This window comes from Ambystoma mexicanum, chromosome 2q (genome assembly GCF_040938575.1).
Source record: "Ambystoma mexicanum isolate Mex_15411 chromosome 2q, UKY_AmexF1_1, whole genome shotgun sequence".
Classification (NCBI taxonomy): domain Eukaryota; kingdom Metazoa; phylum Chordata; class Amphibia; order Caudata; family Ambystomatidae; genus Ambystoma; species Ambystoma mexicanum.
The window spans coordinates 336,157,727-336,182,968 of NC_090924.1; the positions used below are offsets into that span (position 1 = coordinate 336,157,727).

The following is a 25,242-nucleotide window of genomic DNA, read 5'->3' on the forward strand; positions in this document are numbered from 1 at the left end:
TACTTTCTTGTGCCAAAAAAAGATTTGACAATGCGCCCAGTATTGGATTTACGGCCTGCCAACAAGTATGTCAAGCCCCAAAAGTTTCGTATGACTACGCTACAAGAGGTAATCCCCCTCCTAAAAAAGGGGGATTACATGGCAACCTTGGATATGAAAGATGCCTATTTTCATATTTCCATGTTCCCAGCGCACAGAAGGTACTTGCGCTTCAAAGTGGACAGTCGGCACTACCATTTCAAGGTACTGCCCTTCGGGATAGCTTCGGCACCAAGGGTATTCACCAAGGTACTGGTGGTGGCGGTTGCACACCTACGCAGGGAGGCAATCCCGGTGTACCCTTATCTGGACGACTGGCTCATAACGGGGGAAACCCCAGTAATTTGCATGACAAACATTCAAAGTACTATCGACCTCCTCCACGAATTAGGCTTCTCAATCAACGAGAAAAAGTCAAGCCTGGTGCCAAGCACCTCCAAACAGTTCCTAGGAGCAATCCTAGATACTCAAGAGGGGTTGACCTTTCCTTCAGAGGAAAGAATTCGGAATATACTACTGCAAATTCCGCAATATCAGTCCGGTCACCAAATAACTATACGCAAAGCAATGCGTTTACTGGGCATGATGGCGTCATGTATTTACTTGGTCCCCCACGCGCGCCTGCGCATGCGTCCCATGCAGGAATGGTTGGCGAAACAGTGGTCTCAGGCAAGTGGTCAGTGGGACGATCTAGTGGTCGTTTCGCCAACACTACTACAAAGCCTTCACTGGTGGACAAGAGAGAATCTTGCACAGGGAAAACCCTTTTACGATCCCAAAGTACAGGCAGTAATCACTACCGATGCATGTCTGACGGGGTGGGGAGCTCACCATCTCCACCACACAGCTCAGGGTCTCTGGTCTCCCTCAGTGGCCAAGAACCACATCAACCTGCTAGAGCTTCTGGCAGTATTCAGAGCGCTTCAAGCGTTCGAGCCCCACCTACTAAACCTGTCAGTGCAAATCCGGACGGACAGCACAACAGCCATGTTCTACCTGAACAAGCAAGGAGGGACTCGTTCGCCAAATCTGTCCAAGCTTGCCCAGAAAATCTGGATATGGGCACTCAGACGGAACATCTTCCTGTCATCACAACATGTTCCAGGGGAGCTCAATTCCCTAGCGGATGCTCTGAGCAGAGACTCCCTCCCAGAGGAACACGAATGGGTTCTACACAGAGAGGTCGTAGAAGATATCTTCTCTCAGTGGGGTTTCCCCACTATAGACTTATTCGCCACAAGCGAAAACAGACAATGCCCAGGATTTGCATCCAGGTTCCCCCAACCAGACTCCCAGGGGAACGCCCTGTGGATCAACTGGTCAGGGATGTTTGCGTACGCTTTTCCACCAACTCCTCTCATCAGGAAGGTGGTGAACAAGATGAACAGAGAGTCGATGACGCTCGTCCTAGTTGCTCCCATGTGGGCAAGACAACCTGGTTCCCACACCTACGCAGGATGGCGGTGTGCGAGCGTATCAAACTTCCAGCCTGGTACAACCTACTGTCCCAGCACCAAGGTCAAACAGTGCATCAGCAACCCAACTCAATGAACCTGGCAGCATGGCTCCTGAGGTCATAGAGTTTGGACATCTCAATTTACCACAGAGGTGTATGGACATCCTAAAGGAATCTAGGAAACCAAACACAAGGCACTGTTACTTTGACAAGTGGAAGAGATTCGTTATCTGGTGCCAGAGTAGACAAATCAACCCAGTTGATTGCACTCCTTCCACTATTGTTACATACATGCTCCACCTGCTAGATGCAGGATTGGTTTTTAACTCACTGAAAGTACACCTGGCAGCCCTGTCGGCATACATCACTTCCCATAACAAGGTCTCGTGGTAGAAAGTACCAGTAGTTAAAGCCTTCATGGAAGGAGTAAACAGACTTCACCCTCCTATTTCGAACCCACCACCAGGGTGGGACCTTAATGTGGTGCTATCTAAGATCATGGGCCCCCCTTTCGAACCCATGCATAAAAGCAGTCTCAAACACCTGACTTATAAAACGGCCTTCTTAGTAGCTATTACTTCTATAAGAAGGGTCAGTGAAATTCAGGCTCTGTCAGTGCAGGATCCCTTCTTTACTGTCCATAAAAAGAAACTGGTTTTACGCACACACCCTAGGTTCTTACCTAAATTTATATCTAAATTCCATGTAAACCAGTCTATCGAGCTTCCGGCTTTCTTCCAGGACCCTCAAAGCTCGGCTGAGGTGAAACTACACACCCTAGATGTGCGTAGGGCGGTCCTCTACTATTTAAATAAAACGAGACCGCTAAGGAAAACAGATCAACTGTTTGTCTCCGTAGCTACAGGCAGAGAGGGGGATCGCGTCTCTAAAGGTGCCATCTCGAGGTGGATTATTAACTGTATCTAGCTGTGTTACTCACTCTCTGAAAGAACTCTGCCTTTCACGCCAAGAGCCCACTCTACTAGAGGCATTGGGGCCACTCTGGCTTTCATTGCAAATGTACCCCTTGACACCATTTGCAAAGCAGCTACTTGGAGCTCTATTCACACTTTTACTCAGCATTACTGCATTGACACCATTCCAAGGCAGATACACAAGTGGAACAAGCGGTTCTAAGACACTTATTTGCTCATGACCCTTCTCACATCCCACCTCCTTCAGGTACTGCTCGCTAATCTATGCACAGCATGTGATCTAAGCAGATTCCACAAGCCTCAGAAGGGATACATTACTCACCGTAATCGTATTTCTGATGCTTGTATCTGCTTAGATTCACATGCGACCCACCCTTCCTCCCCTCTGAGAGAAGGCGCATGGTTGTTTGTAGTCTTACCTTTCTATCTATCTGCTTGGATTATCTGTACTTGCGCTACTCCTCATGCTATCTCATGTCAGAAAAAATACAATCTGAGGATCCTAGACGCGTGAGGGATCTTGGGTACAGTGGACATCACACTAGGGATAGTATTACTGGCACGCCCTGTGTCGACGCCCATTTTCGAGTTTCGAAAAACAAACTGTAATACTCCGCAGCTTCCACTAGATGTCGGCCTATGCACAGCATGTGATCTAAGCAGATACAAGCATCAGAAATACGATTACGGTGAGTAATGTATCCCATATATTACCAAACCGATATATATTCGGTCAATTGTGAAAAGGTCAATTGTGACCCTTTAAATTCCGTCAATTGTTCATTCGAACAATTGTAAACGAACAATTTGGGTAATACCGAAAACAAGACTCTGCATGATCTACTAAGTGAATGGAGAAATGAAACGGAAAGCAATTTTGTTATCCTGCCAGGTGACTTTAACTGCCAAATCAAAGGGGGAATTGGAACCACTAATAATAAATCATTACACCCGCTGCCCGTTCATGTAACATAATAACTGTGATGAGGGGGGGAAAGATGGTGCTATTTCCTAAAAAGCTGGGACCTTGAGATTATTAATGGACGGACTCTTAGTGACCACCCGGGGAAAATATGCCTGGAGGGTGGGAGGAGCGTGTCGTACACTTGATTACATGTGTACCAGTGCCGAAGTGGCATTTTTGGTAGCAGATATGAAAGTCCTGGAGAACGATTGGAGCGACCATGAAGCTCTTAGCATGACTCTTGAAAACATTATGTGCACATCCCAGGCTATACTGACTGGCAATACTCTAACAAACCAAGCAGCCACGCGTTTAATATGGTCTGAAAAGAACATCATAAGAGCAAGTCAGGACAGTGAAGACTGGGATAAAGGGCACTATAATCTATTCAGCTCCATGTCATCTGAGGAAATGGAGGGATGGATTCGGGCCTTCACGGGCAACTATGCTACTAAAAGGTAATTATGCACTATTACGGAGTCAGGCCCTGTACCTTCTTATGATAAAGTAATAAGAGATGCTAAATGCACGCTCAGAAGGGAAATACGCAAAATAAGGACCACTACCAGGTCCCTGATTGCCGCCCACAATAAGATAAGAGTACTAAAGAATCAATATAGGTCCTGGTCTAAATTAAGGAAAAGAACTAAAAACTTGAATGCTGGCAAAAGATGGTCAGAGTTATATGCTCGAGAAATACTTGTAACATCTGGACTCTGCTTGGAGAGGTGAGGGGTAGCAGGGTGACTCCACAGATTAACCCCATAAATGCAGAGGAATGGGTGGGCTTTCTCGAGAAGCGAAATGGGACTGCAGTGGAGATAATGGGAGCATTTCCATCGGTTAAGCAGGTCCCCCCCTCCCTTCTCTGCGAGTGTGGCAGAACTCCTAAATAGAATTTCCAGGCTCAAGACTTCCCGTGCACCGGGACCCAATGGACTTGCAAACACAGTTATGAAAAACAGTCCTGTTTTCAGGGCCAATCTATTGAAAATCTTAATTGAAAAGGTCCTCAAGGAAGGGAGAATTCCTGTGATATGGCAGACGGCAATATTAGTGCCAGTATTCAAAAAAGGAAACAGATCTGATCCAGGAAATTATAGACTACTCTGTCAATGCTGGACTGCTCTGGTAAAATCTTCTCCTCTCTATTATTGCAGAAATTACAAAGTTGGGCAGAAGGAATAGGGGTCATGGACCGCTTCCAAAACAGATTCAGAGCTGGATACTCAACTTCCCCTTCCCATAATCTGTTAATTATGAATAATCTAAGAGATAAAGCCCTACAACCCAATAGCCCCCCCATTGTGTGCCTTATATGTGGATTTTAAGGCAGCATTTGATGTTGTTAATAGGAAAAAACTGTGGAAGAAGTTGAAAGGAATGGCGTGCTCTGAGGGGTTGCTTCACTACTTACAGCTCCTTCACTGTAACACCACTGTACAGCTGAGATTAGATGGGAGTGGAACTGTCACCAGACCTATAAAACAACTCCGGGGGGTGAAGCAGGGGTGTGTCACTGCACCCACACTGTACAACTTGCTTGTATCGGACATCCCTGACTTCATTCGAGCCGCTCACAACTGTCCCCCGAAACTGGGTACCCAACACTGCTTGATGATGGCATACGCAGATGAACTGGTCATTTTTGACCACACATTTAGTGGTCTCTCACAATCTGCGGAGCGGCTGTGGGAATATGCATAATTAAATGATTTAGTAATAAATCACAGTAAAACGGAAATAATTCTCTATTCCCTTGGGGAAATCAGCCGTCCTCTCATGCACGTGAGTGGCCACGAAATACAATATACTCAGTCATACAGATATTTGGGAGTGGAATTTGACTCTAAAAGAAAGATGGATACCTGCCCTCAAAATCGCAAAACAAAAGCAGCCCAGCTAACTGCCATGATCTGTCAATTCTCCCGAAACCAGAGTGGATATTCCATTTGGGCCGCTCGCCATCTATATATACAATGTTTGGTGCCCATGGTGATATATGGACTTGAGGCCCTAGTCAATGCTAATTTAGATTGGTTACAGATAATAGAGGGCAAGTTTTGGAGGAAATTACTGGGATTACCACAAGGTATACCTATGGCAGTTCTGAGACTAGAGCTTGGTTTGTTCTCACTGAAATCCATGGTGTTGAAAAGGAGGGCAGAACTCTTCATTAAAATGCAGATAAATTCCACCAATTTGTTATTGACGACTATGAAAGAAGACATCAGTGGGAACAAACAGTCTAAGTTCTTGGTAGAAAGTATTACATTGTTTAGGGCGATAGGATGGACCCCTGAGTGGGGGAAAGAATTCCAATATCTGAAGTTTAAGATGGGTGAGAGTCTGAAATTATGGGACTGGCAATCGAACTCCGAGCATCTAAAGAGCTTAAGAAGCTATGGTTTCATCTCTCATATATTGTACACATATAAAAAGCCTCAAAGATACTTAAAGTTGTGCCCATCAGAAAATCTGAGACGCTTCCTATTACTATTACGTATTAACCATCTACCGGTGCTATCGGTGATCGGCCAGGAACGAAAAATACCTAAAGCCGAACGCTCCTGCCGGATTTGCAAACACAATGTATCACTTGAAACTGCCAGGCATGTCCTGATGCTATGTCCTAAATTGGGTCTAATATATATTAAGCATTATGCCAATTACGTTCATGACCTAAACTTTATTAAGGAAGAAGAGTTTTGGCATGGGTGCATGAATACTTTAAATGCTAGCCTACACCTAGCATTATACAGAGTATGGTGTAATGCTGATAAAAGATTGAGCAACAGTAACCCGTTAAATGTATAGGTATGCGAGTGGATGTTCTAAACAAAAATGTCTTATTTGAGGGGTAGAGTTCTGCCTTTTATCTATACAGGCAAAACACCAAAAGACTCTATTTCAAGTAGAATGTATATATATATACTGGGCCTCATTACACGGTAGGAGGGAACCATGCCGCTATTAGCAGCATGGCTACTCCCTTACCGCATACCGGGTCCGGGTAGGCGGTATGGGGACTTACCGGGTCATTCTGACCCTGGAGGACCCGGTAAGTCCCCATTCCAAATACCATTCCCATTTGAGCCCCGATAGGGCTCAATGGGAATGGGGAAGGAGCTAATAACGGTACCGCAACATGCGGTACCGTTATTAGCTCTGAAGTCCCTCAGCGCGTCCCGTCCTTAACACCTGGTCAGACCAGGCGTTAAGGACGGGACCCGCTGAGGGACCTCGTAGTAGGGCGCGAAGGGATTACCGGCAGCGGTGACCGTACCGGTGCCGGTAATCCCTTAGCGCCTACCGTGTAATGAGGCCCACTGTCTCTTCTTCATTTTATTTATTTTTGTATTACTAACTTATTCTATGAGCTTACCTGGATGATTATGTTTTAAGATGATGAATTTAGGTATTAAGGAATTGTCTGATTATTTGTAAATGTTTGTTGAATTATGTGTAAAGTTTTTGTTTATAAAAATATATCACATTAAAATAAAATAAATAAAACGAAACCACTGCCACCAGCCATTCAGTGACAAAAGGGTAACATAAAAATGTTACATAAGAAGCTAGACAAAGGGGACACTAGGTAACTCCTCCAGCACCCTATTGTAAGATAGTGTATTCTGGGTCTAGAAAGTTACAATGGTAAGTAAAGTCAATTTCACTTTATTGCTCTTGGAAACCGTAGTTTATCCAAGAGAAGGTATTTAAACCTTTGGGAAATCCGAAAGACTTCCCTGTGCCACTACACTGCAGGTGCTGTGTGACACAATGTAAAATATGATGCCTATGGAGTTTGCCAGACTCCATAACCAAAAAAAACACAAGAGTTCAAAATCAAATACATGACAGAGTGGGAAAATAGGGTCTCACTCTCTCCAGGTAAAGAAATGAAGTCCTCAAAATCCAGCAAAGTTGCTAGGGGTCACTAAGGTGGAGGGAATTAGCAAATTTCTGAGAATTCTCCCTAACAGCACACTGTAGAACATATACATGGGGATTGCTCTCCTTCCCCACTTCTTGTCCTTTCAGGCACTCAGTCTTGGTGGGCTTTCCAAGGGAAACCAGCCAAAGACTAGACTCGCCAAGACCACCCCAACCAGCTAGGTAGAACAAGGCCTCACGAAGGACAAGTCATCAATAGATGGCATAAAGAAAGTACAGCCACCATTTTAAGGGAATGGTGCACCCTGTGTTCCCTTTTGCAGAGGTGAAGTCAGCCTGCAACACAAGTTCACAAAAGTTGGTAGAAAAATATCCACTGCCACCAGCCACTTAGATAACTTGCCACTGTACCTAGAAAGTTACTGGATAAGTGGAAAAAGGGATCCATTATGTCCCCTCAGCACTCCACATAAGGTGCAGAATGTTATCACAGAAAAGTGAAAAGGAAATTTGAAGGAGCTTCCCAGCAACACTGCCCATAACATGCTGTGTGCTGCATTGAAACATTACAGATGCCATAACGTTGAAGGAAAGCATAACTCCAAAAGGGAGTATCCAAAATGGATATAAAAGGTTCCCAACTACAGAGTAAAAGCCTGAGTGAGTGTGGAAAAAGGGTCCCGTCCCACTCACTCAGCAGAGACGCATAAAAAATGAGTCCAGCAAAAAGTGATGGTGTACTTGTAGTTGAAGAGAATTTCGCATAAAAAGGAACTCTACTCTCACAAGGACGGAGGCCTTTGTAAGAAAATGGATTGAGGCTTTGAGCTGCATGGAAAGCAAAATCAACAACGTGTCTTATTCATATGCCTGGAATGAAGAATCAGATGGACAAAACATCTGCTTCAAGTCCCCCACCACCATTCTGACAATACATCTTCTAAAGCTGGGCCCACTGGGCTGGTGCAGATGAAAGGTCTTCCTGTTTTTTCTTCCATAGAGACTCCCCCACACTGTCTCCCTCTGTGTTTCCCCTGACTTTGTTGCAAGAACTTAGGTTTCATGCCCAGTGTTCATGCATTCTACATCTGTCACATTCACATTTCTCCATTCTCTCATGATCTTGCTTTCTTTCTTGTCCCTTTTCATTCTTATTCTCTTTCCTTCTCTCTGGCTCATATCTCCTGGCTAATTTCCTGGTTTAATTCCTAGTTCCTGTCTGTTTTTCCTTCACATACCCTTCCTTATCTGTGAACCTACTGCTGTGTTGCTCCCTTCATCTCTCACGGCTGCTCTTTTTTGCTTTCGGACACTATTTTCCTTACAGTCTGGTCTTAATATTGTGCTCTTTCCTGCCTTAATCTCATTCTGTCAATGGTCCAGTTGCCTTCCTTCATGCTTGCTTGTACACAATGTTCTTATGCGCCCTTTCCGTTTTTTTTTCTCACCTCATTACTTGTTGTCTTGCTCTCTCTCCTTTGCGGTCATGCGTTCCCCTGCTTTTCTCTTCAGCCTTTTCACCCCATGTGGTTCATTCCTTTCTCCCTTTTTTATTTATTTTTCTTACACGCTGGCAGGCATCAGGGCGTGAATAAATATACATAGGCGACAACAAAGACAATTTGTTCATGCTCTTTCTTAATTTCTCTCACAGCCTTGCTCTGTTTACTGCTTCAATTTTGTACTGTCTTTCTCTTTGTCCTCCAGCTCCGTCTGTTTCTTTTTCCTGCTCTCACACACATTTCCTCTTAATTACCACTCATGTTTTCTCACTTCATTTCCTGCTCCTTTTTTGCCTGCACTTTTGCTCGCTTTACCTTTTCTTGATGTCTCACTTGTGCTTTCCTGCTCTTTTGCTCACTCTCCTTTTTTTCCCTTTCTTACGGTTCACTCTTTCCTCACTTGCTGGTTCTCCTACTCTGTTGCTCCCACCCTATCTCACTTTGGTTCTTGTTGTTTGTTTCACTCCTTTGCTCTATTTTTGCTCCCTATCTTGGTGTTATCCACTTGCATGCTTTGTTTTACTGCTGCCTTCTATCTCCCTCGTTCCACATCAACCCCGAGCTTCCCCCTTCCGTCGGCCATTACCCAGGAACATAACGTCCATTGCTTGGACACAGAAATTTGAAGAGGTGCATGTTTGGATGATCAAAAAATGCAAAATCAGCTGAGAGCTTAGCGTTTGTTTTAAAAATTTTTGTTAGTTTTAAGGTATTTAGGTTGCAATATATCATTCTGAACATTCAGTAAATCGTTTAACAAACTGTTCTGGCAAACGTGTATAATGTGGCAACCTGTATGATGTGTAAGACTTATTTTGCATTTAAGTAATTGTGTTTGTATGATCCCTCTGAGTGCTTCCTTACTACGCCCTGCCGCTCCAACATATTTAGGGCAAACATTTTATTAACTCCAGTTAAGAAATTCACTAGCCATCACTGGGAGTAACTGATTGTAGTGCTGTCCCAGATAGTGGTACTCGTCCAGTGATGTCCTTTGGAACTTGCACATAATTTATCCATTACCATATGGCAGGCCTCAAAATGTGCACTAGCCAGTAACTAGTGATAATTGACTGTTGGTGTGCTATGTGTTTCTCGAACTGAGTGCCAAATGACATTTTATGGCTGGTTAGTAGCTTGCAAATTGAAAAGTTTACCCTTGCCCTCTGCTGTATTGGACATTCTTGGCAGCACACCCCAATACCATCAAAACACTCAGAGGGAATTATCCCACCAGCCTCTCGTTATTGCAGCCTGCATATTATTATTACAAAACAAAATATGTAGCGGCCACAACCCATCTCACTTAGGCAGGCAGCACATTCCCCATGCAAATAAAGCACTCAAACGGACGGTGCTGCCTGCCCCTCAAGTGAGGGAGCAGCGCCTTCTTCCCACTCTCTCCCAGCCCATAGAGAGACGCCACCAACAGATACTCCATTTCTAAAACCCACACTAGCTCCTTTCAGAAGTCCTTCCTTCACTCAACAAGCAACATGTTTCAGATCGAAACAGGATGCTACCCTTATTTTTGTTAGTGTGGCAACTTAACTAAGGTGACCTTAACAGACCTGCTTCTGTTTGGAAACTGTGATTCTGCTGTATTTCTGTTCTGTGTTGTAGATATTTGCCCTCTGTTTGGCACATATTAATATAACACAATAATTTGTATTAACAAGCACTGGTTGTGGGATCTAAAGCCTTTCATGCTCATGGTATGTTGTGTGTAATTTGCTGCAGGTGTGGGATATCGTTGGAACAGAGCTGAAATTGAAGAAGGAACTGACTGGGTTAAACCATTGGGTGCGCGCACTCATTGCCTCACAGAATTATCTGTACAGCGGCTCCTACCAGACAATCAAGGTACATGCAGATTTCTCCAGATTTTGAAGACATTGAGACATTTCTGTACCTACGTTTGGAGGTCTGTGTGGGGCAGGGCACATCTTTGTGCTGAGGTCTGGATAGTTGGGAAAGTAAAATGGAGGTGGACAGCTCACCTAAGTGCCAGAGCCTGGAAGTCTAAAGCAGAGGCTCAAATCTCTCTGCTGCATTCTAGTGACCTAGAGTTAACACCCCCCATGCCAATGCAGTGAGGACACAGCTGCATTCGTAGGGCCAGATATGACACGCCTAACACGCTTGACACAACAATCTGCATTTATATGTGGAAGCAAGTTGATAACCAAATATATCAAAATAAAAAATGATCATAGCCTCAAAACTGAACAACAGTGGAGTCATTACGAGTTGGGCGGTATTCCAGCGGTAAATCCGCCAGAATTACTGCTGGATTACAAGTGGCGGTGGAGGTGTAAGTCCCCATTTTAGTCCATTGGACTACAGGGGGCATTGTTGGTGCAATTACTGCAGCAGTATTTCTGCTGTGGTAATTGTGCCCAAAATCAGCAGATTTACCTCCAGCTCAGAGCTGGAGGTGAATCCATCAACCTTCCACCCAATTTATAGTTGAGAGGTGCGGTAATACGGCAGCAACTGTATTAGCGCTACATTTTTACCACACCACCCAACTTGGGATGAGGCCCCAAGTGCTTAAAAGGAGAAGCATGTTCCGAACAATGCATTGCAAACTACTTTCATTGAAGCATTAATTAATTGGATGCAATTTTTGGAGCAAGCAATTTTTGAAACTTAATACTTACATATGGTTCTTTATGGCTTCAACTCCACAATTTTTATAGTGGAGTGTTTGGTCATGGTAGTTTTACTCTTTCCATATAATAGTTGTCATTCTTATAATGGGGGCACCACGTACCTAACTTCCCCTGTACCGTGCACACCCTCTCGCTTCTGCATAACTCCAACCCCTACCTACATATCTATTATGTTGTGGCAGTCTAATTGCCATAACTACAGTCCACTGTACACTGTGAGGAATGCATGGTATCAACAGTAAGACAGACAGAAGTGACCACAGTTCAGGGGTGTTTATTGAACTTCAATTGGGTTTGAAAAACACCTATCTTATCCTAAATCTAAAGATGGGAGCAAGCTACGACCATAAAATAATAATAACGCAGTCCTAGTGGTATCTTTTGAAAAAAAGGGCCTATACTAATAAACCTATTGCCAGTCCTTGCCTCTAAACACAAATAGTGTGAGAAACAATGTTATGCAAAAGAAAACTGTTCAGGAAAGGTATTCGAGCCGTTGGCTTCCCTTCCACATGTTTTCAGCATGGGATAAGGAGGCACACTCGAGCTTAGCATAGTCTCTGGCTTCTTTAGCACAAGGGTGCAGTTCAAAACTTCAACATCATTTCCTTCTGCGCCAAAGTCGCTTTGCCATTCAAAGTCTCTTCTTTCAGAGGGCCTGATGCAACAAACAAATAATAAAGCTATTTTCCTTCCAGGATTCTCCTATGCACACTTTTCTCAGGGGATTTACTGTTCACCTTGGATCCTTTTCTGACGGGCTCAGATCCACTTTACACAAAGTTCAGATTTTCACATATACACAATTTTCTTAGTATTTCCACATATCAAATTTTTCGGACGGTTCACGGTTCACTCTGGAGCCTCCTCTCCCGGGCTCAGATCCGTTCTAACACAAAATCTTCAATCAGTCTCCCTCTGCCGGGCTCAAACCAATTTATCTATTGTAACACTTAGCTTTCAGTTGATCTCCCTCTGTCTGGCTCGGACCAACTTTCTCTACTTTGTCATCAACTTTCTTTACTGTATCAACATCGAAGACTTTTGATTGTGCACCGGATTTGGCTTGACCCGTTGCAGGACCACTTCGATTGACAATCCTTTGCCACTCTTTCACTTTTGTCAACTCTCAGCTGGACACCTTACAGAGACCTTTGATTGAGCACGCACGCTGTGCCAGACCACTCTGTCAAAGGTATCCGATATCTTGGTTTCAAAGTTCAATCATCTGCAGTTGAACTTTACTTGCGTTAGTTATCACACGCGTTTCATACAATGTTCGTTCCAGCACTCGCCATACAATGTTGCTGCTTGCAACCTTGGCTTCAACACAGACAGGTCTTGTATCTGTCTCCCCAATTCAACGGCTGTGTTGCTTTCACTGATGCTGCTTTTTTGTATAAGCCAAGGACAGGACCAAAGCAGCTGGCTTCTCCCACCTTGATTATCGACGCGGCAGGGCTCCCGGTACCTTTGACACACAATGCAGGATTCCTCTGGCTGGTCTCCTGCTCTTACGCTTTCTATTCTCGAGGCTTCAAGAAAGTAATGGTTCCTTGTCGAAAAGGTCAAGGAAAATTCCCTCCTTGCGATCCCCTTCGGTTTCGCCGTCTTTCTCCTCGTGTTAAACTGCCATCTTGGAACAGCTGTTTCCTTGTGTGCTTTGCATCGTTCAGTGTGCTCTCGTTGCTCCGCCTTTTATCCGTGTGGTGAAGTGTAATGGATGTCAGGTGTGCGTGGTGGTTAGTAATTGTCTGACCCTGCCTGACCATAGTATTGGGACACGTCAGGTTTACGGCTCGGGTGCTAGTGTTTGGGTTCCGCACTACTCCTACACTGTCAGGGTCCCACACTACAGCTCACGTATAAAACATTCTATTTGGAAGTTTAAGAGTAACGGGTGATCTAAGGATTAGGTGGGTAATTGGAAATTAGTTTTGTTTTGGTGTTGGTGACTTGGGAGTTTGAGATTCTTCCTTATTTCTTTTAGGAAGCTTTTGTTTCCCCAGGGCAAGATGGAGGCTCAGTTCAGCAGTATTGATTGGCTGAGACTAGAGGTGAGGTAGTTTGGAATTTGTTTCAGAATTCGAAACTGCCTTTCATTCTAGTTAGCAATTGAGCAGGTTGCAGTTTTCTTAGTTTCTGCAGTCCAAGTTACTAATCCTCCTAGTGTGTTTGTGTGTGTATATAAATATATATATGTATATATATATATAAGTTAACTCAGGAAGAGAACGCAGTCAGCTATTACAGATGAAGAAAGCGAAGTGCATTGCAATCTTAGTTTGTTTTTAACATTGTTCTCAGAAGCATTTTGAAAGGAAAAAGTAAAGGTTTTAATTGAACTCTTACAAGCGCTGAACTGTATGGATTTAAATGTAATACATTGTAAATGAGGAAGTTCTATGTGTTTAAAAGGAGTTACAGAGGAGACCACCAGGGGACACGGGACAAGATATCTGCCTAGCTCCTCAGCCCCTGCTCCCTCTGGCAAAAAAAGAGATGAGATAAGGTGTAACTGCCCGGAAAGTTGCATCCGACTGTCCCCGTCGTGAGGGGACGGCGGGAGCTGATCGTGCTTTGAAAAGAAGCCTAGAGACGATCCTGGTGAGAGGCGAGCTGGAGCGAGGGAACAGCAGAGCTCCTAGGCATAGTACTATTGTGGAGGAGCCCAGGCCGCCCACTGCTGGAACCGCGCATCGAGAAAGCGAGGCCGAACGTGGTGCACCAGGAAGGGGCACTCGACCTCCCAGAGACCTGCAATGGACCGGACCGGTGTACCCCCAGCGAGCAGTCACACGGCAGGTCCCAGTCCGTGGTGACACTGCGACGCGATACCTGGGGAGCGGGGACTGTCGGTGTCCATCCCAGAGAGGATCCGGCACAGCAGAGGTGTACGAGGCATGCTGGCTGAGTCAGATAAGGGAGTCTGACTGCGCAGCCAGCTCCGTAGGAAGAACTGAGACCCAGGAGCAGTGGACGTGCGGAGCAGCTCAGGAGAAGGAGCCTGGCAGAGGGAGAGTATGCTCCAGCTGCGTCGACGGCCACAGATTCGTCTGCCCCCTCCCCAGGTGCCCCGTGTTAGGGAGAATTCTCTGAAATTTGCTAATTCCTCTCTACCTTAGAGACCCCCAGCAACTTTGCTGGATTTTGAGGACTTCAATTTTTAACCTGGAGAGAGTGAGACCTCTTTTTCCCACTCTCTCATGTATTTTAATGTGATTTTGAACACTGTTTATTTTGGTTGTGGGGTCTGACAAACTCCATAGGCATCATCTTTTTACATTGTGTCACACCGCACCATCAGTGCAGTGACCCAGGGAAGTCTTTTAGATTTCCCAAGGTTTAAATACCTTCTCTTGGATTAACTACTATTTCCAAGGGCAGTGAAGGAAAATTGACTTTACTTACACTTGTAACTTTCTAGACCCAGCACACAATATATGATATGATATGGCATTTATAACGTGCCTATACACAAGTGTTTCACGGCGAGGCAAGGGAGGGGGAACACAGAAACAACGATCCTACTAGGCCAGGTGTCATTCAGATCGTGAAAATGCAGGGGAAGGGGAAAAGTGCAGGGGAAGGGGGAAGGAGAAAATTGCAGGGGGAAGGGGGCGGGGACAGTGCAAATAAATAGAGTAAATAAAAACAATAAGTAAAAGTATGGCCAACTGGTGGCTAGTGCAAGGGTAAGTGCAGACATCCGGTGTCAACTGCTGGTAGGGGACTGTAGGGATGCAGAAAACAGTCTCCAAGTGCAGGTGTTGCCAGGGAGGCAGTGCAGGTGTGCAACTGGCGGGGGAGGGGACCTGGTCCTGAGATCAGAGGGTGGCCAGGTAACCAGTGCAGTTTGTTTCAGCCAGGAGTTCAGCAGGGGAGATGAGCAGAAGCAAAGAGGAAGGTTCTGAGGTGCTTCCGGAACTGGAGATGGTTCTCCTCAAGTTTCAGGGAGGCGGTTCCAAAGGGAGGCCCCAGCCAAAAAAAGAGATCTGCCACCAACTCGTTGCTTGGAGGAGCGACTGACCCTGAGGGAGTTGGAGGCGGATGAGCAAAGAGCTTGGGAAGGAAGATGTTGCAATAGTCCAGCCTAGAGAGAACCAGAGCTCTGGAGAAAGTGAGCCTCTGGGGGAAGGAGAGGAAAGGAAGAGTACCTATGAGGAGGTGCAGCTGATAGTGTGACTTCTTAGAGATGTCGTTGATGTGAAGAGAGAAGGAGGATGTGGAGTTGAAGATGACCCTGAGGTTTTTAGCCTCACAGGTGAGAGCAGGAGGAGGGCCAAGGGAGGTTGGCCAGAGAGTGACAGGAAAGGAGGGAGCGGGTGTGCCTATGAGGAGAATCTCAGTCTTACTGGCATCAAGGCAGACATCATTGGCGGCACACCACTCCGGGATAGCAGACAGACAGTCAGAGATGAGAGAAGAGGTGGCTGAAGGTAACCTGAAAATGAGCTGTGTGTCATCAGCATAGCACTGATAGTTGGGGCAGAGGGTGGCAATGCGATGGGCAAGAAGTGCCAGGTATTGGTTGAACAGCCAGGGAGAAAGGTTAGACCCCTAGGGAATACCACAGGTAGAGATAGAGGAAGGACCCAAGTTGGACCTGGGAGGGTCGATCAGAGAGAAAAGAAGTCAGCCACGCAAGGGCCTGACCGGTGATACCCAGGTTATCACAGAGACGGTTATTGATATTGATATTTTATTTCTATCACACTCGTTCACAAGTGTTTCAGAGCGCGACAAGGCAAGGGAGGGGAACAGGGGAGAACAAAACAACGATCTTACTAGACCCAGTGACCTTGAAAACGCGCAAGTGCATGGGAGAGGAGGAGGAGAAAAGTGCATGGAAGAGGGGGAGGGGAAAAGTGCATGGAAGGGGGGAGAAGTGGAAAGTGCGGAGCAAAGCAGAAACAGATAAATAAATAATAAAGGCAACAAACGGTGGTAGTGCAGCTAGCAATTGACAAGTGCAGGGTTTAAGGCAGCAGACAGGTTAGGTCTGATAAGTGCAGGAAGAAAAAGGGGATGGGGAAACTGTATGGGTACAGATACAGACCCCAGTGCAAGGGGTGGCCGGATGCAGTGAAGGACGCTGAGCAGGTACCTGGGCCCGGAGGGCAGAGGGTGGACAGGTACACGGTGCCAAGAGAGAACCGATCAGCAGGGGAGAGGGGGAGCGAAGGTGGAAGCAAAGAGGAAGGTCTTGAGGTGCTTCCGGAACCTGAGATGGTTCTCCTCAAGTTTTAGAATGGCAGGGAGACTGTTCCAGAGGGAGACCCCAGCCGAAGAGAGAGACCTACTCCCAGCCCGTTTCTTTGAAAAACGACTGACCCTGAGGAAGTTGGAGGTAGAGGAGCGAAGAGCTTGAGTGGCGAGGTATTTGCAGAGGGATTGCTGAAAGTATTTTGGACCCAGGCCCCAGAAAGCCTTCTGGACAATGCAGAGGGTTTTGAATTTAATCCTTGCATCCACTGGGAGCCAATGGAGAGATTTCAGAGCTGGAGAGATGATCCCAGGGCGTGAGGCCCAGGACAAGTCTCGCAGTCCTGTTCTGGATTAGTTACAGAGGGCGGAGAGTAGAGGCAGTTAGATTTATAAAGAAGCTGTTATAATAGTCCAACCTAGATAGCACCAGAGCTTGGGAGACCATGAGCTTCTTGGGGAAGGAGAGGAAAGGCAGAGTACCCCTGAGGAGTTGCAGGAGGAAGTTTGACTTTTTAGAGACATCAGAGATGTGGGCGGAGAAGGAAAGTATGGAGTCAAAGATGACCCCGGGGTTCTTGGACTTGCAGGTGGGGGTTGGAGAAGGGCCAAGGGATTCCGGCCAGAGAGTGAGGGGAAAGGATGGTAAAGGTGTGCCGATGAGGAGGATCTCCGTCTTTCTGGCATTCAGACAAATATCATTGGCAGCACACCAATCTTGAATGGCAGTTAGGCAATCAGAGATGAGAGACGGAGAGGAGGTGGCCGAGGGCAGCCTGAGAATGAATTGTCGTCAGCATAGCACTGGAAATTTGAGCAGAAAATGGCAATGCAGTGGACGAGAGTTGCTAGGTATTGGTTGAAAAGCTAGGGCAAGAGGTGAAACCCCTGGGGAACACCACAGGTAGAGAGGAGGATAGATGATGGGAAGGACCCAAGTTGGACCTGGGAGGGTCAATCGGAGAGGAAAGAGGTCAGCCAGGCCAGAGCCTGATCAGTGATACCCAGGTTATCGTGGAGACGGTTGGGCAGGATGGTATGGTTGACCATGTCGAAGGCAGAAGAGAAATCGAGAAGGATGAGGACAGAGGGAATGTTAGAGTCCAGGTTGGAGAGCAGTTTCCGTGCTTCTGGCGGCTCTGAATCCAGACTGGTGGTCATGGAGACACCCAACAGAATTGGAATGAAGGTTAAACTGAGAGATGGCCAACTTTTCCAGGAGTTTGCCCAGAAAGGGAGTAAATTGGGCGATAGTTAGCCGGACAGGAAGGATCAGCTGTGGGTTTCTTGAGAAGAGGATGCACAAGGGAGTGCTTCAGAGGGGAGGGGAAGCATCCTGAGACAAAGGAGTGTTTGCAAAAATCAGCAAGGGCCGGAGCGAGGGTGTCAATGTGGTCCTTGATGGTTTTAGAGGAGCAGTGATGAAGCTGTTTTGACGAGGCTTTCATAGATCGGACCTGTCTAGCGACCTCATCATGGGAGAAAAAAGGAAGGACGAGAAGGGGGGGGTGGCTGAAGGAGGGTCAGCAAGCATAGGGAGTGATTGCTCCAGGAGAGAGGAGTGGGCAGAGGGGCAGAGAGGGGGAGGTCAGAGGAGATCAAGACATTGTCATGATGCCTACCTCCAAGGAGCCAGGTCCGACCCAGCAACCCCAGAGGCAGGCATCATTCCCCCCAGGGAAGTTCCAGCGGGCCCAAGCTGGGGCCCTTTGGACGCAGTCCTGGCGCCTTAGGTGCCAGGCTCATGTTGGACCCCAGTCCTGGCGCCTCAGGCGCCAGGCTCATATAGCTGGACATGTGTTCAAGTGTTTTAGTGTGCACTTATCTGATGCAGACCATGCTGCTACATCCAGACCCTCTTGAGGCCTGAATGGGACTACTTTACCTGTGGGGCTACTTTCCACCCGGGTGTGGTCGGGGAAGGATACATACCTGATCGGTGGAAGGATACATACCTGGAACTTCTTCCAAAGCTATTTAAACCCCAACCGAACAGCCATACGTGCTTCGCGTTGTTCTGCACCTAGCAGCTGGACGCTCACCGTGTCTGCTCCTGCTTCTGGACTTCAGCCACGCCTGTCAGCATCCTGGGACACCTGCAAAGGGTGATAAGAAGAGAATTGGAGAGGAAGAAGGCCTTACCTGCTAAACCTGCATCACAGAGACATCTCACCAACGATCCTGAAAAGGAAGACATCATTTTTAAAAGCATTTCGCTCCGATCGCTGCAGCGCTGCATTTCACTCTCCTTTCTTGGGCGCCTCCATCTTCAGCAGCGATCATCCAGATCCGCAGCCACTTCCCAGTGCCTAGAGAGAAAAAGACAAGAACACAAGGTGAGAGAAAGAAGGGAATAGGAAAAGCTCAGTTTCCTTCTAAGACTTACCTGTTGGGTCATTCCCATTTCATTTCGGGTCTTGCTGTTTCCAGGCATTTTCCGGACCCCGGCCCCTATGGGGAAAAAAGACAAAGACATTAAATGAGCGAATGCAAAAACATTACCTGAGCGCTCATCTAGGACTTACCTGATCTTTACTGGAACTGCACGTTTCACTTCGGGTCGGCGCCATATCTCCGGCATTCCGAACCCATTCAGGCCCCTATGGGCAAAAGACATCAACATTAGCGCTTTGTTGCAAGAAGTCTCCAAAGGAATCTTCATTCATCACCTGAAAAAGACAATGAACATTATTATTTAAAGCTTGAACTTTTGAACTTGCAACAGAACTTTTACAGCGCCTTACCAGTATAATCAAGCTTACTTGAACTCCCATCCAACCTCAATCCAGTGAAGTAACTGGGTTCAACGCGCCCCTGCGTCAGAAGCAGGATGGAGAGCTCGTCCTGTCAGACCCTAAGGTGAGACTTCACGGGGAATCGTGGAAGGGTATCGAGGAGGGTTGGAAGGAAGTGGGAGGCTCGAGCATTATTCCGCCAGATTGTAATACTCCCTTTTCACGTACAGGAGGATATTCCTGTGAGCCAGATTAGCCAGAGTTGAGGGGCCCGTCCTATCCATCTTCAGAGCCCTGCGCTTCACCATTAAAGAGGCATCAGCACTCGAAACCAGGCCAGCGCCTCCGTGGGAATCAGTTGAGCGTGACAGACATCGAGTGTGTGCCCTGCAGAGTGAGTCGGGCCAGAGGGGAGGATGGACAGGGAGAGGGAGTCACAGAGGTCACGGAAGAGTACATAGGAGGAACAAGGAGAGTCTAAATGGATATTGAGGTCACCGAGGAGGATACGTTGAGTGGTAGAGGCCAGGCGGGAGGAGCAGAGGTCCGCCCACTCAGAGAGAAATGAGGTGATTTGACCAGGAGGCCGGTAGATGGTAGTCACAGTAAGAGAATGGGTAGGAGAGAGAGAGAGAGCCTACAGACAAAGCATTCAAAAGAGGAGTAGGTCTGAGTGGGAATGCTCGAGGCAGGAATCCACTCAGGAAAGATCAGGGCTTGCCTCTCCCCCCTGCACCCTCCCCCACCGGACCGGGAGGATCTTGGTGCAGAGTGGATCTTGTAGCCATCAGGGAGGAGAGTGTCAAAGCTTGTGACAGAGCTGGCCGTGAACCATGTCTCAGTAAGACAAAGGACATCAAGGTCTAGTTCTTCAAGGACGTGGCAGATGTCAGAGGAGTGTTTGACGGCAGAGTTGAGAGTCGCAATATGAAGAAGGTTGCCATCCTTAAAGATCTTCCGGAGAGGGGTACAGATTAGAGGTACGCCCTGCAGAGGAGAAAGAGCTTTAGGAGGGGCAGCGAAGGAGGAGGTTGAGCAGGATGGTGTGGTTGACCGTGTCAAAGGCAGAAGAGAGATCAAGTAAGATGAGGACACAGGGGGTGTTGGAATCAAGGTTGGAGAGTAGGTCTTCACGGATGTTCAGGAGAGCAGTGTCCGTGATTCTGGCAGCTCTAAAGCCAGACTGATGGTCATGAAGACAACCAACCGATTCAGTTTGAAGATTAAGCTGGGAGATGGCCAGCTTTTCCTGGAGTTTGCCCAAGAAGGGAGTGATGGAGATACTTTCATAGATTGGACCTGTCTAGAAACCATGTCTGGGCAGAACAGGGGAAAGGAAGAGAAGGAGGGAGGAGTGGTGTCCGAAGGAGGGCCAGAGGAAGAGCAAGGACTAGAGGGAGGAGGGGGAGTGGAAGAGAGGGAGGACAGGATGTCCTGAGTTTTAGAGATGAAATGAGAAGCCAGAGCCATGCAGAGGGCCTGGGAAGGGACAGAAGAGGTAGAGACTGCAGCAGGATTGGCCAGTTCCTTGCAGATTTTAAAGAGTTCGGCCGAGTTGTTACATGCCGCAGGGACGCAGGCTTGGATGTGAGCTCTCTTGGTGCGGACAGAGAGCCGGTATTGCCTTTGTAGCAGGTGGCAGGCCAGTTTGTCAGAGGATTTACCAGTAGCACCCCATTTCCTCTCCGCCATCCTGCACTTACATTTGAGGGTGGCTAGGTCTGAGTCATACCCAGAGTTGCACTTGGCTTTCAGGCTTCAAGCAGATCCTCATGACGGGGGCAAGAACATCGAGAGTATTAGATACAGCAGAGTGGAGCATGGAAAGGGGGAGGGGGAGGTGGGAAAGTGGTGGAGAAAGCCTCAACTGACACACGCTTCATGGGCCGGAGAACCGAGAAGGTGGGTGGCAGTGCTGGAGTTGGCTTGGCCTGAGGGGTAGAGAGGGTGAGCTGGGAGGAAAGGAGAACGTGATCACTCCAGGAGAGAAGAGTGGTGATAGGGATAGAAAGGGGAAGGTCTGAAGAGATCAGAACATCCAGAGTGTGCCCTGCAGAGTGAGTAAGGCCAGAAGGGGAAATAGAGAGTGAGAGAGTCGCAGTGAGGGAGTCGCACAGGTTGCGAAAGAGTCTAGAGGAGGGACAGGAAGCATGCAGGTGGATGTTGAAATCTCCAAGAAGGAAGAGTTGAGTGGACGAGACCAGGAGGGAAGAAGAAAGGTCCGCCCAGTCAGAGAGGAAGGTGGAGATCTGACTATGTGGCTGATAAATAGTAGCCACAGTAAGGGAATGGCTAGGAGAGAGAGAGAGAGATCCTGCAGGCGAGGCATTTGAAAGAGGAGTAGGTTTGTGTGGGAATGACAGAGGCAGGAATCCACTCGGGGAAGATATGAGCTACTCCCCCTCTGGAATGGTTGGACCTGGACGCGGAGAGGATCTTGTAGCCGTCAGGGAGGAGAGTGTCAAAGCGTGTGACAGAGCTGGCCGTGAACCATGTCTCGGTGAGACCGAGGACATCGAGGTCAAGTTCCTCAAGGAGGCGGCAGATGTTGGAGGAGTGTTTGACAGCTGAGCGAGAGTTAAGATGGCAATATGGAGAAGGTTGCCGTCCTTGAAAGACTTCCGGGCAGGGGTACGAATCAGAGGTACGCCCTGCAGAGGTGTAGAAAAGGCCAGAGAGGGGATGGAGGGCATAAGAGGCAGGAGGAGAGGGGAAGGTAGCCAAGGAGTGGAAAGCAGGGGGAGGCAAGGAAGCCGTGGAGGGAAGAGAGGGGACAGCAGGAGAGGGAAGGAAATGTATGATGCCCGGGAAATTTATGAGGCACAGGAAGCATCTATCAAAGAGGAGAAGATTGGCACGAGGGCCTTGGACCAAGACGGTACCATTCAAGTAAACATTAATGATGACCGTAGAGGAGTGGAAGGGGGCCAGGAGGACCTCCCACCGGGTGCCCCCATTAATGGGAGAAGAAGAGAAAGGAGAAAGGACTTAGACCATATCAAGAGTCCATAGATCTGGCGAGGGAACGACAAAGAGGATGTCCGCGAGGGTTTGCCTGGAGGCGGCACTGGTATAGGTGTCAGCGATAGCGAGGCCTGGGTTGGAGACCAGGATATCCTTTTTAAACTTTTTCCTACCAGATTTAGTCAAGAGAGAGAAGGTAAGTTGATAGAGAACCAGTTAGAAAAGATAGGAGAGACAGAGAGCACCATAGAGTAGGTGGGGGTAAGAGAAAAGAGGAAGGGGGATAGGGGTGGGAAGACACTAGGGAAGGATGCAGGGAGGGGCGCAAGCAGACGAGACAGGGAGAGAAGAGACAATTGGACAAGACGACAGGCGCTCAGACAATGGTAGGAAGTATACTAGATGAATGCTTTGCTAAGAGGTGAAACCACAGAATGGCGCTACTTTCGCAGTGTCATTTAGAATACTGGAGAAGAACACATCCTGCTTGAGAGTCTTGTAAAGGGGAAAATAGGCCTATGTTTCACAATGCACATTTAAAATACGATCTCTTACAGTAGAGTGCTGGAGGGGTTACATAGTATCCCCTTTGTCTAGCTTCTCATGTAACAATTTTATGTTGCCCTTTCCTCGATGAATGGCTGGTGACAGTGGTTTACTTTTAACTACCGGGGGCTGCGGTCGCAGCTGCAGTAATACACCCAAGGGTGCAAAATGGGCCGGTCTTCTTTTTTCGCCATTTCTTTGTGGAAAGGTCCTTCTTGAGATTTACTCTGCGCGCCAAACCAGGTTTGGTCGCTTTGTTCGTTTTGTCTTTGGCGGGATTCACAAGTGTAGCCTGCCTTTGGCTCCAGTGTGTCTGGTGGGGGGCAGGAAACGAGGGAGGTGCCCAAAACTCCCTGTGCTTAGTCTCCTAGGAGACCAGATTGGCCGGCTGGTTGTCCGGCAAGGACAAGCCACCCTGCTGTGTGACTGACAGCTAGGATGGAATGAATGGGAGAAACCTGCATAAAAGGCGAGGCTTTTTGGCTTGGAAGGCAGAGTCGACCACTGGACGAAGGAATCCGAAGAAGAACTTGAAGAGGACGCCTGCTGCAACTCCTGAACTGTTGGTTTGCCCGGTGAAGCGCTGCTGCTGTGCTGAAACTCCAAATTCTTATCGACAGAGAAGCCCCTGCAAGGACGACTTCTCCCGTTTGAGTTGGTGGGACCAATCAACTCCACAGTAAGCCACCTGGACATCCTCTCTGATCTGATTGAAATTCCACTGCAGTTGCTGCTGGAACCGAATAGCCAGGGAGAGGAACATCATATTGTGTGCGTTGCTTTTAAGCTGGCCAAGAGCTCCAGGAAGATCCTCCGGACTCCCAGGAAGCAGGACTGACCAAGCCTGAGCCCCCTCAACTGAGTGTGGGATCCAAGATGCAAGGAAAGTCCATCTCGACAGCCAGGAACCGCAGTGTTGCTATTTGCGGTAGACGCAAGGAGCTGAAACACTGAAGTGCCACTTGTTTGAAGATTACCGGTTACGAGCGGTGACCATCCCAAATTTAGTGCAGCATTCCCCAGAAGTCATCCCTCTTGTCCCCACGACTGAGGCCCAGGAATAGCAGGATCTGCAGAGCTGCACAGGAATAGAAGTTATCTGCTGCACTTTTTCTTCAACCTAAAGGTACTGTAAAGTCTGAGAGAACATGCCTCTTGTTGTGCCACCTTGCTTGTCCTCGTTGGAGACTTGTCTCGGTTGCCTCTGTAGAGTTGCTAATAGCTTCTTTGCATCACAAGTTGTTACGCTCACCTGATCTCCACGGGGGCGCCGAACAGAGCTGGACGTTCTGGTGATGAGTGGTTCCTTGTGCCCCCCTCTGACTTCGTCATGAAAGCAGGTTTGCCTAAAAATGTTAAATCAAATGTTACCCAACCATAAGGACGAGGGCAACTCCCGCTTCCCGTGACCTCCTCTTGCACCCCACTGCTATGTCTCACCTTTGTATTGTGAATGGCGGGCTCTCCGTCCTGCGTCTCTATGCAGGGGTGCGTAGTAGTTCTAGGATCTAGTTCCTTCACTGATCCTGCAGAGTCCCAAACAACTGTGACTCAATAGGTAAGTCTCTTTCCAATGGTTTGGATTGCTTAAGAGTTCAAGTTGTAAAGTCCACTCCTCTGCCCCTTCCTACAGGTTTCCCCTTGTGCTTAATATGGAGCAAGGTCCTTTTCAGGAATGGTAGCTGGCTTCCAAAGGTGAGTTTTGCGCCAGTGCTATGCGAAAGTCTTTCCCCACGGTTTTGTTCTCTGCACAACTAACCTGCTGTTCTTTGCATTCTGCAGGTGTGGAATCTCCAGAACAGAGTTTGCGTGAAGATGTATTGCGGGTCCGTGAAGAATTGCTGTTTCCGGGTGAGTAGCGGCGTTGCGCAAGATTTTAAGTCTAAATGAGGTTTTCCCCTCTGCGCAGCTCACCTGATGTCTTCTTTTATATTTCTACAGATGTGGCAGCTCCGGAGCGGCGATCGGATGATGGGCGGCGATCGCGTGATGGTGCTTCTATGGACCGCTGGACTGAGCAGGCTTCTGGTAAGTATTAGCATTGTGCTGAATAGCAATGTAGCTTGCTTGGTCTGCGCAGCTAACCTGGTGTCCTCTCCCTTGTAGCTCGGCAGTAACAGAGACTCCAGGAATACTGAGATGGAAAATCAGGTAAGCGTCTTGTTCTGCTCTCTTTCCTCTCTTTCATCCTTGCAGGTAGGTCGAGACAAATGGACGGGTGTAGCTGAAGGCTGGCCTGGGGTTTGCAGACACGGTGAGTGTTACGCTGCAGGAGTGCAGAATAACGCGAAGCGTGTTCTGCACAAAGGGCATGGCTTACATAG

The 25,242-nt window shown here is 47.6% G+C and overlaps 1 protein-coding gene across 3 annotated transcripts in view; it reads left to right on the forward strand.

Moving 5' to 3' along the window:
* Positions 1-25,242, forward strand: part of TRAF7 (TNF receptor associated factor 7) — a 932,052-nt gene that overhangs the window by 679,455 nt on the left and 227,355 nt on the right. For all 3 annotated transcript variants that reach the window (XM_069647334.1, XM_069647335.1, XM_069647336.1), the window contains one exon: positions 10,534-10,656. In XM_069647334.1, coding sequence (XP_069503435.1) covers positions 10,534-10,656 — 123 coding nt within the window. The remainder of the gene's footprint in view (positions 1-10,533; positions 10,657-25,242) is intronic.